Below are 16,180 nucleotides of genomic sequence, written 5' to 3' on the forward strand. Positions count from 1 at the left end.
TTTATATGAATTTAGTAAACTTTAGCCGAGAAATTTTAAATTTTTCTAAACAACTAACACTTGGACCCATTTTTTTTTGCACGTGCCCTAAGGGCTAGGGCACAAACAGAAGAACCCATTTATTTTATTAAATTAATGTTAAGTAATAAGCCATGGCAAGAATATGGCTTTGTTAGCCGGTGTATCACCTTTCTTTTATTTTTTTTTTATTTTTTTTTAAATTTATAAGGAAGGTCTACTCTGGCTGTTAGGCATGAACGCGGAAGCTTTCACATCAAAGTTAGCTCCCCCCATGGCCATGGTCCATACTCCATGCTTGGCAACGCGTTATTCCGTTGTTGTATCTTCTTTACAACTACTACTACAGAATAAATCAACACTGCAATTGCCAACTCTGCTACTTTTGTGCCATCTGATTTACAGTTGTGGCCTGTGGGTGGTTTCTCACTTTCTCTCCCTTTCTAGGATACTTCCTCAGGAGCTAGCTAGCTATCATGTGACCTTTGTATTAGGTAACCAACAACTATATAAAGCCTTCGTTGCGCTAGAACCCAACCATTGCAAACCAGAAATCATTTTCTCTTCTTTCCTTCAAACATCCTACCAAGGCTACTGCAAGCTTTTCCTGATCCCGAGTGAAAATGTTTCCCCTTACATCGTCTAAAGCTTCATTCCTGCTACATTTCTCTCTAATTGCCTCACTTCTGCTGGCTGCCTCCGCTGGTAACTTTTACCAAGATGTCGACCAGAATTTTGGGGATCAACGGTTTCAGATTCTTGAGGGTGGCCAACTTCTTACGTTGTCCTTAGACAAGTTATCTGGTTCTGGATTTCAGTCCAAGAATGAGTATTTATTCGGGCGATTTGATGTGCAGCTCAAGCTTATACCTGGCAACTCTGCTGGCACAGTCACGACCTTTTATGTAAGTCCAAAAATATTCCAAATTTGCTAAATTTTGACATATTTTCAGTTTCTCATGAAACTGCATTGTATGGACTCCCCAATGTCTAACCAAGAAACTCTTTTCTTTTTGACAGTTATCATCTCAAGGATCAGCACATGATGAGATTGATTTTGAGTTCTTGGGCAATTCTTCTGGACAGCCTTATACAATCCACACCAATGTTTATGCTCAGGGAAAAGGTGGCAGAGAACAACAGTTTCGCCTGTGGTTTGATCCCACAACATCCTTCCACACCTATTCAATTGTTTGGAATCCTCAAAGGATCATGTAAGCCCTTTTCATCAATTCGTTGTCTTATTCATTTCACTTCTCTTCCTTTACACCTTGCAGCTTAGAAGTTTTTCTACGACGTAACTAATTTTTCTCTGGAAATTTATTTAAACCAGATTCTTGGTGGACAACATACCAATAAGAGTATTCAACAATCAAGAATCAAATGGAGTACCTTACCCAAAGAACCAGGCCATGAGAGTCTATTGCAGCTTGTGGAATGCAGATGACTGGGCTACACAAGGCGGCCGTGTTAAGACTGATTGGACACTTGCCCCATTCACTGTTTCTTACAGAAACTTCAATGCAAATGGATGTGTTAAGATACCTGGATCGTCAGCCTGCGGTTCCACAAATTCATTGAGCAATGATCAGGCATGGCAAACCCAAGGACTTGATGCTAATGGCCGCAACAGAATCAGATGGGTTCAACATAAATACATGATCTATAACTACTGCAATGATGCTTCCAGGTTTCCACAAGGTTTTCCATCGGAATGCAAGGGTTCTAGGTTCTAGCTTTCTCAAAAGTCTTCCTTTGTAAACATCAGTTCAAAATTCTTTATTCATTTTGTAAATTTAGCCCAGGGTAGAAAAAATTCATTATTCTTTTGTAACACATGGTATCAAATAAAATGGAATATGTTATTCTTGCAAGCACAAGTTACACTTTTATCCATTGCTTTGGTAATAGATTCTGGCAGTTTGGCAAGCTTAAGTTTACTTCAAATCAACCAGAGTGCTGATTCTCATGCTGCCGATTATACACCACTTTGAAATCCAAAGTGTTAAATTTTAAACCCCTTCTATTCACATTTATTCAACATATTCAAGTTGGGACAAACAATTTTCAATATTTCACCGCTGCTGTCCAATTGGTTTTGAGATTTGACCAGCCTAAGCTATTTCACCACTGCTGTCCATACGGTTTCTTCTGTTTTCTGAAAAAAAAAAAGACTTAAATTGGGACAGGCGAGAGTGTTTTTCTTGAGAGTTGTAAAGATTGACCCTTAAAAGAAGACGAGCTACAAATAACCTTAGTTTTCAAAACTCAATCTAAATCTACCCGGATCAAACACAGATAGAGCACAGTTCATAGATGCATGAACTGAGAAAATTAATAAGCAATAAAATATGTAGTATCCTAGAGTTCTTTTCACAATACTGCGTAGAATGAAATGGAAAACGTAGAAAAGTTATTTCAAGTAAAAGGTAGAATCCAAGCATCGAGAGCTGCTAAATAAAATAAGCTGCAGGCACGTATGGTTCTCGCAACGTGGCCAGAATGAAAAAATGTAAATACAAGCAAATTTTAATTAATATTGCTACAATGCTCAACCGGGGGAGAAAATAGAGTGTGACCTAGGTAAGTTGTTGCTCAGGGGCGGGGAATTCAAGATGTTTCTATGAAGTAAGCATATCATATTACTATGATCAAAGGAAGTTTCCAGCGTCTCATGTGTATTAGATCAGTCTAGTTTAATGTAGAAAGTCAAAAGGATGGCAATTGTGCATGGATCCTAATGTCAAGGCACTAAATCAGCAAGTGAGTAAGCAAATACACGCTCTTCAGCTCCCAAGACAAGAGGCTCAATAAGGGAAGGCTTATTTGAAACCATGGACTGTGGGTCAATCTATTCTACTTCCTTCACTTCAGTTTCATCTAAACAGTGTTTGTCAACTTCAAAACCATGCAATCGCAGCTCAGCTCCTCAGTGTCTGTACCGGCTCTTTTCTTCCTCTCTCTGGGATGTTTCCTACGAAACAAGGCTGATGGATGGTGGTCTAATGACACTGATATTTAAAGGCTTCAATTCCCAGTCTCGTCCACCATAAAGTAACTGAACGTGCATCTGTTTAGCTTCTTTACCTGAAAATATCTTTCTTTTCCCACTCTACAGCTATAGCATTGCTACTAATCTCCAGTGCCCTGAGTACTCTCATGGCAGCTTCAGCTGCAAACTTTTACCAAGATGTTGATATTAATTTTGGCAACCATCCAGTCCATATGCAAAATGGTGGCCAACTTCTCACGCTGTCACTAAACAATTACTCTGGCTTTGGTTTCCAGTCCGAGAATGAGTATCTCTTTGGAAGGTTTGACATGCAAATCAAGCTCGTTCCAGGTAACTCAGCCGGCACTGTGACAACATTATTAATAATACATCCTTACAATCATTTCCCTATTGTCCCCAAACATTTGATGTTCTAGCATGCTAATACATCCTTTTTATCACGTACAGTTATCTTCTCAAGGATCTACCCATGATGAAATTGACTTTGAATTCTTAGGCAACTCATCTGGAGAGCCATATACACTTCACACCAATGTTTATGCTCAAGGCAAAAGGAACAAAGAAGAACAATTTATCTGTGGTTTGATCCCACAATATCCTTCCACACCTATTCAATAGTTTGGAATCGTCAGCGCATAATGTATTTAAAACTATATATTTGTGTATTACAGATTTTTGGTGGAAAACCATCCTATCGGAGTACTCAACAATAATGAAGCAGTTGGGACTCCATTCCCAATGAGCCAACCTATGAGAGTCTACCGTAGCTTGTGGAATGCTGATGATTGGGCAACACAAGGAGGACGAGTGAAAACAGATTGGACAAAAGCTCCTCTCTTTACATCCTACAAGAATTTCAATGCAAATGCTTGTATTCAGTCACCATCTGATTCATCATCTATTTCAACATGGCCCAATTCTTGCAACACACAAGCATGGCAAACACAAAAACTTGATGCCTTTGGCAGAAGAAGGCGTAGATAGGTGCAAAAGAAGTGTAGAATCTACAACTACTGCTCTGACTGGAGGCGGTTTCCTCAAGGTCTACCTGCTGAATGCAGACGTCCAAGATCCTAAGACTACCTTGCACTAAACAAGATAATACGATAATACAATAATACGTGCATGAAAAGCTAATTCATTATATTCAATCCTGTAAACAAGATAGTACAATTAAAGTGGTAACTTTAGTCATTATTTTTACTTTTTCAAGTCATCAGATAAGACATGATAGTCTCACCAGTAACACAAAAAAGAAGCTTAGGGTGAAGGCAATAATCACCAATTGGCAATCTTCTAAGTTCTTGCAGGTTGATCAATTAATTTTCAATGTGGAATCCAAAGCCAAATTAGAACCTGAACCTAAGTATGCAAGTTGGCAGGTAGCTCACTGAGTCACCTGACACTAATAGTCTAATGTTACAATTTAGCTTAAAAGCTTTTGGACAAAGGCAGAACAGACGAATCATCATATAATAGTGTTGCTCAGGTGGTAAAGGAGAACAATTTTGTTTTTAGTTTTTGGACAGCAGCTACTACTACTAGGAGCCAAGAAATCAACTGGGCCGGCAGGAAAGGTGAGATCTAAAAGAAAGAAATGGAAAAGATTCTGAATTGCAGAAATGGATCTCGGTCGGCTAGTCCCACCAGTGACCACAGACAAATTTAGCAGCTTAAAGAACAAAGAAACAGGCACCAATCCATAAGATTAACGAAAGTTAAAGCGTTTGCCCACGATCAGTACTACTAAAAGCTGAAAATTTTGCAAAAGTGAAGCATGTCTTAAAAGCCATCAAGTTTTAGCTGCAGTTCACTAGAAATTTACTCTGAGCAATCACATACACTTTCTGGGCTAAGTTCAGTAACGCTTTGTTCAATTGCACATTAAACCATAATTGGTCTATCCATTTACAACAACCCAAATGAATATTACCATATTTAGACACACTTAAGGTGCTAATTAATTTTTAACTTCTGAAATTTTCTTTTGTTTATTTTTCAGAAAAGAGGTTTAAACCTAACTGCTTAGAGTAGAAATAAAGCGACTATAGTATGCATCCCAGCCATACAATTATCTGACAAGTGAGAATCTCACGAACTTCTTCTGGAGGATCCAGTAGCAAAGTAACAAGGCATTCGCAGAGGAGTTACCATCCCTCTAATACTGACTTAAACTTGCCGAAATTCTTTCCAGTGCAAGTAAGAATAAATAACTGGCATCTACCCAATAGTAGAGTGGAACTTTCTTCACCTACATAATCGAACGACTTGATCACTTCTCATCCAGGCCAAGCTGCAACACAAGCATTGGATGACAGAGTATAAAACCCAAATGTACGTTTTCCTAGTCAATGATTCCCAAGAAAAACAACCGAATGTTTGGACAATGCTTTGATAATTTTGGGACCAGATTCTCCATTAAAGAAAGAAAACAAAACATATATGGTGAATCTTGAAACTTGGGAACACAAAAGAAAACGGGGGTTGTTAGCTGATTTCCTTGCCCAATCAATCATTTTCAGATATATGGTTGTACTCGTATACAATTGTTGTATGCAACCTTGAAGAAAAAGATGTGGATGCAGCTACAACCAGTTGGAAGACTTTCAAAACTTCGATCTTCCATCCAATTCAAGATTGAATGATCATGAAACATCATTAACTTCTTGTCGCCGTGCACGTGTCGTGGGACAGACATATTAAACCGAGAAGTTAGAACACTGATGATTTCTTCCCACAAGTCCGAAAAATATATAAAATAAAATAAAGTGAAGGGAAGGGCTGAATCCGCACCCTTCCATTCTAAATTCACGCCTTAACCACCAATTTGACAAATAAGTCCCTATCATTTAATGACTTTCGCTTATAACTTTTTTACAATTCTAGAATTATCGTTTCATACAATAACAATTTGCCGTAGCAATAGTCTTTCAATTATTCTCTAATTTTCTTTTAATTCGATCCTTGTTCTTTTTCATAATTTATACTACATTAAGCGTCTTTAAACAATTATAAACTCATGAAACCAATCAAGTTAGATAATAGAGTTAGAGATCATAGGTACTATGAAAGTGCTACTACACAAATAATTTCATCATTTTAATGTAATAGGTATGCATCTAGTAAAAGAAACCAAAAAGAACATCTAATAATCCATGAATTTCGTACAATGTTCGATAAACAACCAAAACCTCCAATGAGGTTGTACATAAATGTCAGAAGATTAGAAATTTTTATGATAAAAAATTAATAATATGATAACTTTGTTTGTTATATATTGAGAAAAACAAATTAAGAATACACATTATACATCTTCTAAGCTCAAAATTTCTCTTACGCCGCGCAAATTTTATTGAAAATATTTAAAAGATAAACTAACAGAAGAAATGGCTAAAAAAATCGTGCTAAGCAAATTGCTCGTAGCGTGTTTAAAAAAAACACAAATTTAAAATTGCAAAACGATAGAAGAAAAACCATTGAATATTAAAAGTCTTAATGTCATATTAACCTTTAAGGCGTAAATATCGAATGCAAAGACGTGAATTTTGTTCCTTCCTAAAGTAGGAAGGTAAATCAAGTGATCATCCGACAAACACAAACATATTTTTAACTTCACTACAGGCCCATTTCATCGAGGGCCCAGTGTGTTCCTTTAACCAACAATTCTTCTGTGGTTTCCTGAAACTTACCCTCGATTCAAATGCGAATCTGCCACCGGTTATGAATCATGATGGGTTATCGACTTTCGAACAAGTAAGAAATTTGGATTTACCATGTCTATATCATAATTACACCCTTGATTGAAGCTGTTGATTTTCTAGATTAACGTTTTAAAAAATAAAAAACCAAAAATGCAATTTATGGGGAAAAAAGATTTAAAAAAAGGACAGATGAAAAAAAAAAGGCAATAAATTGGACAAAGAAACGGTTACCGTTATTCAATCAGCTATGGCCTACGTGCGGGTCGAGAACTCGAGATGAGACGAGACAAAAATTCCCCACGCGGAGCCCCGTCAGCGGATCATAGGTCAAATCATTTGAATCTTGTAGTCAGAAATTTTTTGAGAAGTTAACTCCCTTGCTAGTTTTCTATATTAAAAAAAATTGAGAAATTTTTGAGAAATTAGATCCCTAGTTAGTTTTTTTTTTTTTTTGAGAAATTTTTGAGATAAAAAGTTGGTTAAAAATATAAGGAAAGTGATTAGTGTTTATAATATAAGTAAAATAATTTCTTTAAAAAATTTTGGTACGAAAACACACTTTGATTTCAATGACCTCCCTATGTATCGTACTCGAGTATTAATGGAACTAAGAACTTTTCTTAACTCACATCAATATTTAAAAGGGCTCATGTGAATGAATGAGGAATTCTTCGTCAAAACTATATAGTTTAGTTTATAGTTTTTTTTCCTTTATGTGTTGTAATATTCTTTTTTTTTTTAATCGACAAACTCCGCACACGAGAAGGAGTGCCAGTCCTTACTCTTTTGTTTTATGTGTTGTAATATTCTTAACTTTCTAGTACATAAAGAAAGCAATTACTATGCACATGAAATGAATTATTTTATTGATAATAGTAATGCACAATGTACTACACAAAAAGTTGCCAAAAATAAAAAATCATATTTGTAAAAATAACTTGTCTATTAGTTGTTCACTCAATGCTTGTTAACATAATTTCAAGTGTTAGGTTTTTTCAAAAAAAAATAGAAATTAAATTAGGTAAGTATATAAACTATAAGTGGACAATAAATGTTAATACATACATATATATATATATATATATGATATGTATTAACGGTAATTAGTACACACCTACTAAAAAAAGACCCTTAAAGAGTTTATTTGGATGATTTATTTAAGATAATTACTGTAGCACTTTTTATGGTGTGATGTATGTGAAATAAAAAGGTGATTGGAAATTGTGAAATAAATTATTTTACTTCAAATCTTGTTTGTCCAAACACATCCACTACTTTTTAGAATATTAGACCTACCCAAAGATGTTTGCCATATTAATTCAAAGCATAAAGAACTAAGAGTTTTTCTAACGGATGCCTTTAAAAGCACTCGTTAATATATTTAGTATTTATCTAATCTATCATATATTTAAACATATTAATAATTATTATCTTCTGTTACATTTATATACTTTTTTATTTAATTTTACTTATCATCTCTTGTATTTATTTATTTATTTTAATTAATCTTATATTTTAAAAAATATAACATCTAAAATATACTCCTATCTTACACATAGTACACCCGTTGGACAAATCAAGAATTAAACATGAAATTTCTCTACTACCCCAAGAGGCAAGAGGGAAGTTTCCTTTCACAATCAATAGAGTTAAATTGAGCTCAAGAAGGTGTAGCAGGGAAAGGACCGCCTACAAGTACTTGAAAACAAACATCATCCCCCCATTTCCGTGTCACAGATTCCATACTAGTACAAAATAAAGACCGAACATTTTCGCCAGCTCAACAACGTATACGAATCTGCTTTCTGCGCCTACCAAACCCTCCTTTGCCCTACCCTACACCTACCTGACCTCCTCCTGGCCTTTCTCTTCTGGATAGTGGATACCCCTCCTCAGCCCTCCCTCTCTGGTCTCATTCTGACAGGTTTTTGGGGTTAAAAATTCAGTCAACATGGTTTCATTTTAGTCTAAATTATTGATTAAGAATATTACTGGTCAAAGCCCACAGAAAGCAATCCACTTTTTCCACTCTTTCACCCCGCAAATTGTTCAATTAGCGTTTGATTTGCTTTTGTCAATTTCCTCATCAGGGTCAGCAACAGCACTGGTGACCAGTGACCACCACACCCCCCCCCCCCCCCCCCCCCCAGTTTTGATTAAAAACCAACTTTGCCATTGCCAGCCGAGTCCTTTTGCATTAACTAGCCTTGATTAATCTGTTGCCAGCTCCCTCCCATTTCCATTTTCCCATTAAAATTCCAAACTTTCACAACTTCCAAGAGCCCCCCTATTTAAGCATTGCCATTCTCTCCATTTCTCTTTCTGATCCCCAAATCTCCATTCACTCCCCAGCTTTCTTTTTGCTTAAAAAAAAAAAAAAAAAAGAGCCCATTTCTTTTTCTCCCCTTCCCATTTCAAAAGCAGCAACAATGGCTTCCTATACCATTGTTCTGCTTTCATTATTCATTTCTTGCTTCTCCATTCTTTTGCTTTCTTTAACCTTATCTTCGGTACTGCTGGTTTCCATTACAACTGCAGGAAGCTTCCACCAACATATAAACATCAACTGGGGTGAAGAGAGAGCTCAAATTCTTGAAAGTGGTCAACTTGTAACGCTAACTCTGGACCAGTATTCTGGCTCTGGATTTCAATCCAAAGATGAGTACTTGTTTGGCAGGATTGATGTGCAACTCAAACTTGTTTCTGGCGATTCTGCCGGCACCGTCACGGCATTTTATGTAAGGCATTTACGTGCAAATCCCTTTCCTTAGTTTTTGCTAGCATCCCAGATTCAACAATGTCTTTCTGCTCTATTTCTTGGGCATTTTAACCTCAATTGAACAATTGGTGCAGTTGTCTTCTCAAGGGCCAGCCCATGACGAGATCGATTTTGAGTTCTTGGGTAATGTGTCAGGGGAGCCTTATATTGTCCACACGAATATGTATACAGAGGGGCACGCAGGCAGGGAAGAGCAATTCTACTTGTGGTTTGATCCTAGACAAGATTTCCACACATATTCAATCATATGGAATCCAGGAAGGGTGATGTAAGTCCAATTTCCTAATACCCTTTTGAAATTCTTCCAAGATTTTGTCTTGAAACCGCTCTAATTTTTATTTTTTATTTTTAATTATTGGTGTCAAATTCAGATGGTTAGTAGATGACATTCCTATAAGAGAATATACTAATCATGAATCAAAGGGAGTACCATACCCAAGTAGGAGACCTATGAGGCTCTATTCAAGTATATGGAATGCTGATAGCTGGGCTACACAAAATGGGAAAATCAAGACTGATTGGACAAAGGCTCCTTTTACAGCTTCCTATAGGAACCTGAAGATTGATGCTTGTGTTTGGGAATCTACATCTTCTTGTGAATCTGAGGAGTCCACCAATTCCCCACCATCAAAACCATGGATGAAGCAACAGTTGGATGATGGTGGCAAAATGAATCTGCAGTGGGTGCGAAAGAAGTACATGGTCTACGATTACTGCGTAGACTATAAGAAGTTCGTATATGGCATCCCACTTGAATGCAAGCTGCGAAAAATGCCTGGCTAGGCTCCTGGTGCAGATTATTGATTCTACATTTCCAAAATTTTGTGATTCTATGGTGGGAAAATTGTAAATAACAGGTGCATTCGCAATATTTTTGATTCGATTATTTTGTGTACATGTAAGAGAGACAGTTGATTCAGTTGCTCAATAGTACCTCAATTTTTTGTAGTCCGAGATTTTAATATTAACCATTTCAAATTGCTCAAAATATTAACAATATACCCTTACTTGATAAAAACCCCAACCCAGGGCCGAAGTTAGGAATAGCATAAGTCATCTCAGTCTTTATGCGCTAAGTATATCTTTTGACGAGGAATGATTAAATCCTCAGTGTCGCAGACACGTGTATAGTTTAACTTGAGCTTTTGCTCATTAAGTGTATATTTCTTACACAAGCTAATATAATCAATTATCGTTTTCAAAAAAAAAAAAGATAAAAACCCTAACCAACAACAGTCCCAAGGGAAAAAAAAACAGAGAGAAAAAATTATCAGCAGAGTCAAGAATTGGCAATTAGGTTCTGCTGTTTGATAATTGTAGCATTTAGATAGTGCCCATCTGTGGATAACATCCATTTAGCTCATACATTAGACTACTGCAAGCATTTTGCAATTGGAAGTAAAAAGCCATGTGGGTCAAAGAACAAGCACCAAGGAGAACTGTTGCAATAGAACGTGTTCCACTAATCATTGATCCTACCCATCCAACGTCTTCCAATGATTCAGATTTACTTAACCAAGCACTAATGCATAAAGCACCAATGCTTACACATCAGAATGCCATATCTTCATTATTCTATATATGAACGAACTTTCACTTGCCCAAATGTATCATGTTGTCGAAACAGTTACAGTTTTTCATGTCAACTAGCTATTTAGAAGAATCTCACCAATAAACTATCCAACCTGGAGGAATATCCTGTACCGAGCGAGACCAACCACATCTGCAACCTATGTCACTCTTTCTTTACATGTATATAATCATATTAAGACATATATTCTATCCAGAAGATGCGCACGTCCTTGGATGATTCCTTCTAATTAAAAAAAAAAAGATGAAACGAAGAAGAAGAAGTTATTACAAGGGCTTTGACGAGTGAATTACAAGGGCTTTTAGAAGCAAAACATGACTTCAATAGCGAAAAGGACCTTTGAAAATTAGCCACTACAGATCTCATGAGATGTAAGCATGCAGGCACATCTAATATGTGATATAGTCAGTCAATGAACACCTTAACGCTAGAAGGAAAGAAAGAAAACAATACAGAAACATTTTCGCTTCCGCGAAGGTTTATGATATCCTAAACACAGCTCACCCTCCACAATCCTAGACCCCTTACCTTTAAAAATGCAAAGAACATCTTTTAACCAGCTATCCATCACAGTGAAGACAAAACAGGTGGCTTGCTATAATTTCAATGATGAGAGCAGCAACTACCACTACTTGAAGACAGGATCTAATTAAGCTGATAGATCATGGGCTGAGCAGTTCTTACCACCCGATCCGCAGGTGAGGAAAGAGATATCCTCTAAAGATTAAACAGAACACACTTGAAAATGAACAAAAATCTAAATAATGAATATCTACTGCAAGATTTGCAACATAACGGTAAATAATTGTTATGGCATGAAAGATTTTGTCCACAAAGAACTTTTCAAATATAGGTCCTGGATGTAAGTGTGAGAAACCACGAGGATGCTGCTCTTTCAGGACAAGAAAGTCATGAAACCTTACCCTGGATAAGGACCTCTTTAGCAACCAAGCATAAGCAGGAAGCTTAACTTCCAGAATGAATTTTTAATTCTCTTGAAAAGCAAAAGAAAATCATACCAGAAAGCGACTGAGAATTCTTCTTTTAGATATTCATGCAGCTTCATATACGAATCTGAAATGGTACTTGAACTTTCTAAGGCACAACATAGTTGCAAAACTCAAACCATGTAGATTCGAGAATAGCTAGAGCCTCTCAAAAGAAAAATAGTACAAAAGGCCAAGTCATGGAAGCCCCATTACAGGAAATGTCAATATATTACAAAGTTGATAGTTTCGCGGACCATTTGGCTTCATCCCACCAATTTACCTATCATTTTACATTTTGAACATGCAAAAGATAGGAAAATTATTTGGAATTTAATGCTGATAGCTTCACATCTTTGAAGTCAGCATCGGAGCAATTTCTTGACCTGGCAATTCACGCAAACATGTAAACAAAATGAGTCAGTTCAATGTGGATAGAGCAACAATAAAACCAAGTTTAATGACAAGCACAACTAACCTCCTTTATAAAGTAATCTACTGCATGTGAGTATAACAAAGAAGCTTAATCGCTATGCTAACTTTCAGATTGACATATCTGTAGAATTTCCTCAAATGCTTGATCGAAAATCTTTTTTGCATTCATTCCTAAAGTTTAATGATCAGGAATTAATTTATTTAATCTGAGACTTTCTTCTACCAATAATACCACTGGATCTTATATATGTAATACAGGAATACAAGTAAGTACAACAGTTTAAGATTAGCAACCATAGATCCTTCGATCACATACTCCACTTATGCTTTCCACAAAAACACAACCCTATGATAAAATTCTTCAATCCATACTTTACACAGCAACCTGTTCTTAAAATTCTTCAATCGAAATTTTAATTCAACAATCATCTTACAAGATAGCTAACCAAATTTGTATATTCAAGATCCACAATCCACATATCTCCTGTTCTAGATTTCCAACCTCAAATTGCATGGTTTTTTCTCATAGGATATACATCCACATCCACTTGAATGCACATAAACACTCAAAATACACTTCTATACATGTGTTGAAATTCTTTAATACCAAGAGAATCAGCATATAAGAAGATAGCATTAAGTATGGAATGCAAAAGTTTTGGGCAAAATGTACCAATTGCAGGAATGCAAAGAGGATTCAAATAGTTAGTAAATCTGTTTATTACCATTCAGAAAACAAGAGCCACCATCCCAAATAACACAATCAACATCCACCATCATCAAGTCATGTTCAATGCCTAACATCTGCGCACACACACGCACACAAACAGAGGGCCAGAGAGAGACAGCTAATTAGAAAGTGTTCAGATGCAGTGCTCTTGTTTGATCTCTTCTAAAGTCATCTTGCTTTAGAAAGCCCTCGCGCTACGTGTCAGATGTGTCGGTGGCTTTTGGAGGAATCCTCTACAAGCGCAAAAAGACAAGAAGGAGACGTGCAAAAAATCCTCACCATATATTAAGTTAAATGGCTCCAGTTGCATATTAACCCCAAGCCACTAATTCAGAAAGAGTTCCGATGCGGTGCTCTCATTTATCTCCAATAATGGTATATTGCTAACGAAAGCCATCTTTCTCTCTACGTGTCAGATGTTTTGGTGGGTGATTTAGGAGAAATCATTCAGAAGCACCCAAAAAAAAGGGAAAATTTATCAATGCATTTAAGTTAAATTACTGACATGGCACCAGTCAGTCACTTATCCCAACCCTCTTCCATTTCCCCCAAGGGTTGGCCTTCTGTGTGACAAGTTGTTGCTATACCCCAAAGTGATCTTGAATTATGGTTGTCTGGTCCACAAGTCACAACTAGGCAATTGTGATGCACTTGGACTACAAACAGAGGTGAAGTCGATTACCACTATTGCATGATTGTACTACAATACTGCACCAATGTTTTGTTCGTGGCTACTCATCCAGTGATAAACAAGGGGAAGTTATGGACAACGTTACCAAATGAAAGGGGAAGTTCAAACTGTGTAATTCTTCCCACCAAAGGTCCAATTGGTGGATTTCTCAAGAGGAAAATTGACTAAAATTGAAAAGTTTTGGTTTCTGCCGTTAGTATAACTGTTGATATTGAAGCCCTCAACCTATTCAACCAAAAAAGTTCTATACAAATGAATATTGTCATTCATCATACCATTTTCACCATGATACCTCAACTCAACCACTCAGTCAAATTCAACACACAAGACTCACAGTAATTATAATGCCTTCCTCTTCTCCCATGATGCAGCTCTTGGAAATTCATTCAGCAAGATTTTACCATGTATTAGCAGACTCTTTCAAACCACACATCTGATCCTAGAAATCTTCAACATATTCACCTCCAAAGAGATTCTTTTATCATTTATCTCCCACTTAATCACAAGTTTTGAATGGAAGACGTTGCTTGAAGTGGAAAACTAACAAAGAAATCAACACTCCTGATTTCACAACATTGTATGGGAAACAACCTCTCTGTACAACAGGACCTCATCTCAACATGGTTTCTAATGTACAAGCATTATAATATCATGACTTCATAAACTTGCCTCAATCTTTTACCTTCCAGGAACTTAGGTTTGCCAATGACTACACTCTTTCATAACCAATGCCACTTCACTTTAGACCATAGATTCTGGACCTACTCTGGAAAGATACTCAAATTCTTTTTCCAAAATCAAAACTTCAATTGTTAAAAATTTTCTAGAATGGCTCAGCAAATCTTCAAACTCGCTTCCTTAATTATTTCAAAATCTAAGGCAAACCTAGTAAGCATAGCTCACTCACCATTGTAGCGTCCAAGAAGGGCAAACTGTCTTAATTAACCTTAATGCTTACCCAAGCGTAAATCTCCCTGTACTAACACTATATTCCGGAAGAAAGAAAAGAAATATTTAAACAGAAAGTTGAAAACTTTAAGCAGGCTCTACACAAATTAAGCTTAATTTTATCATCCATTACACATAGTTGACCAAGAATCTTATAAAAATTCTGCACACAAGTATAATTACACCTACATTTAGCGCACAGAGAGAACATAACGAATCAAGCAAACTAAACAGATACTTACCAACAAAGTCAGAATGTGCAAGCAAAAAGCAAAGAACCTAAGCCACTTCAGACTAAGTACTTACAACTAAACTAAGGAAAACCGAAAATGTAAAACAAATCCACGAAAGAACAACAAAAATCAAGAAAATAGGTATGCCAGAATTTGCTTTTTTTTTTTCTTTTTCTTGTAACATTTTTTGTTTACCTCTTTTGAAGCCAGTAGAAACACCTGGCGAGAAAATGCACTATTTGGAATGCCATGGCCTCAAGATTTTTCTGAATTTACCGCTTTAAAACCCTAAAGCGTTAGCAGTTCCTTCACAAAAGTCACAAAGAATTGAACCCCAACCCAAAAAAAAAAAAAAAAGCAAAGAGGGTTTTATTCAAAAGAATTTTCTGACTTGCCCCTTTCTTTTTTCTGCCTTTGAAACTCCCTCCTCCACTGTCTTTAAGATAACAGTCTGAACAGTGCAAAATGTGTTCTTTTGGGTGTGAGTTTCCTGTGGGTTTAAGCAGGGGTTTTTGTTGTGTGCACGAATCACGAGGAGGGAAAGAAAAGGAAGGGACAATGACACAGAGGGGAATAAGTTAGCAGATGGGTTTTCATCCGTTCATAAATTGTCAAAGACTCGGCCTAAGGAAAAAAAACAAATAAATAATGCAGTACGCTGGCCTTTGCTTTGTTTGCTTTGCTTTGCTTTGCATGGATGAGAGCAATTTCCAGTTATGCGTTTATTGTGAGATTTTTAATTGAATATCTAAAAGTTAGTATTAATTACTAATTATTTTAAATAATTCTACATAGGAGGCCTTTGTCAGATACTAGTAAAATGGTTAAGATTGAGACTATGTATTTAATTCACACAAGTTTTATAATTTGTTTCACGATAAACTGTGCAGTTTGTAGTATACGAAATAAAAAGATAATTGATAAATATATTTATAAAAAACGTAAAAATTTTTCTACTAAGAACTAGAGTCTAAATGAGACCTAATAATTAAACTCAATGTCTGTCAAATTCTAGGTCCTTTCATTTGTTTGAACATGCTCCAAAATATTCAATG

At 36.3% G+C, this 16,180-nt stretch overlaps 3 protein-coding genes and 1 long non-coding RNA gene across 5 annotated transcripts; 3 read left to right on the forward strand and 1 right to left on the reverse strand.

Annotated features, from left to right (window-relative positions):
- Positions 1-550: 550 nt before the first annotated feature.
- On the forward strand, positions 551-1,892 carry LOC113688015 (xyloglucan endotransglucosylase protein 1). Its single transcript, XM_027205588.2, has 3 exons — positions 551-923; positions 1,039-1,232; positions 1,352-1,892. Exons 1-3 carry the CDS (start codon positions 642-644, stop codon positions 1,752-1,754), a joined length of 879 nt encoding a protein of 292 aa, XP_027061389.1. The 5' UTR covers positions 551-641; the 3' UTR covers positions 1,755-1,892.
- Positions 1,893-2,852: 960 nt separating this feature from the next.
- On the forward strand, positions 2,853-4,015 carry LOC140007087 (xyloglucan endotransglucosylase protein 1-like). The gene is made up of 3 exons (XM_072049799.1): positions 2,853-3,015; positions 3,137-3,332; positions 3,703-4,015. The coding sequence occupies exons 1-3, from the start codon at positions 2,853-2,855 to the stop codon at positions 4,013-4,015; spliced, it is 672 nt and encodes a 223-aa protein (XP_071905900.1).
- Positions 4,016-9,003: 4,988 nt separating this feature from the next.
- Positions 9,004-10,459, forward strand: LOC140006660 (xyloglucan endotransglucosylase protein 7-like). Its single transcript, XM_072048964.1, has 3 exons — positions 9,004-9,470; positions 9,586-9,779; positions 9,883-10,459. The coding sequence occupies exons 1-3, from the start codon at positions 9,162-9,164 to the stop codon at positions 10,292-10,294; spliced, it is 915 nt and encodes a 304-aa protein (XP_071905065.1). The 5' UTR covers positions 9,004-9,161; the 3' UTR covers positions 10,295-10,459.
- Positions 10,460-12,118: 1,659 nt separating this feature from the next.
- Positions 12,119-15,736, reverse strand: LOC140006661 (uncharacterized). Of its 2 annotated transcripts, none has more exons than XR_011814393.1 (2): positions 15,321-15,736; positions 12,119-12,474 (listed from the first exon to the last, which is right to left on the reverse strand). It is a non-coding gene; the product is annotated as an uncharacterized lncRNA (long non-coding RNA). The 2 variants fall into 2 exon arrangements; XR_011814392.1 differs by lacking the exon at positions 15,321-15,736 and adding an exon at positions 13,249-14,004.
- Between the last annotated feature and the right edge of the window lie 444 nt (positions 15,737-16,180).

This window comes from Coffea arabica, chromosome 5e, assembly GCF_036785885.1.
Source record: "Coffea arabica cultivar ET-39 chromosome 5e, Coffea Arabica ET-39 HiFi, whole genome shotgun sequence".
NCBI lineage: Eukaryota > Viridiplantae > Streptophyta > Magnoliopsida > Gentianales > Rubiaceae > Coffea > Coffea arabica.

What these genes read in the sequence shown, in the direction of transcription:
- LOC113688015 (XM_027205588.2), top strand. Translation starts at nt 642, where the DNA reads ATGTTTCCCCTTACATCGTCTAAAGCTTCATTCCTGCTACATTTCTCT. An exon ending in GCACAGTCACGACCTTTTAT is followed by an intron (nt 924 to 1,038) that starts GTAAGTCCAAAA and finishes TCTTTTTGACAG; the next exon opens with TTATCATCTCAAGGATCAGC. An exon ending in TGGAATCCTCAAAGGATCAT is followed by an intron (nt 1,233 to 1,351) that starts GTAAGCCCTTTT and finishes TATTTAAACCAG; the next exon opens with ATTCTTGGTGGACAACATAC.
- LOC140007087 (XM_072049799.1), top strand. Translation starts at nt 2,853, where the DNA reads ATGGACTGTGGGTCAATCTATTCTACTTCCTTCACTTCAGTTTCATCT. An exon ending in CGAAACAAGGCTGATGGATG is followed by an intron (nt 3,016 to 3,136) that starts GTGGTCTAATGA and finishes CCCACTCTACAG; the next exon opens with CTATAGCATTGCTACTAATC. An exon ending in AATGAGTATCTCTTTGGAAG is followed by an intron (nt 3,333 to 3,702) that starts GTTTGACATGCA and finishes TGTGTATTACAG; the next exon opens with ATTTTTGGTGGAAAACCATC.
- LOC140006660 (XM_072048964.1), top strand. Translation starts at nt 9,162, where the DNA reads ATGGCTTCCTATACCATTGTTCTGCTTTCATTATTCATTTCTTGCTTC. An exon ending in GCACCGTCACGGCATTTTAT is followed by an intron (nt 9,471 to 9,585) that starts GTAAGGCATTTA and finishes CAATTGGTGCAG; the next exon opens with TTGTCTTCTCAAGGGCCAGC. An exon ending in TGGAATCCAGGAAGGGTGAT is followed by an intron (nt 9,780 to 9,882) that starts GTAAGTCCAATT and finishes TGTCAAATTCAG; the next exon opens with ATGGTTAGTAGATGACATTC.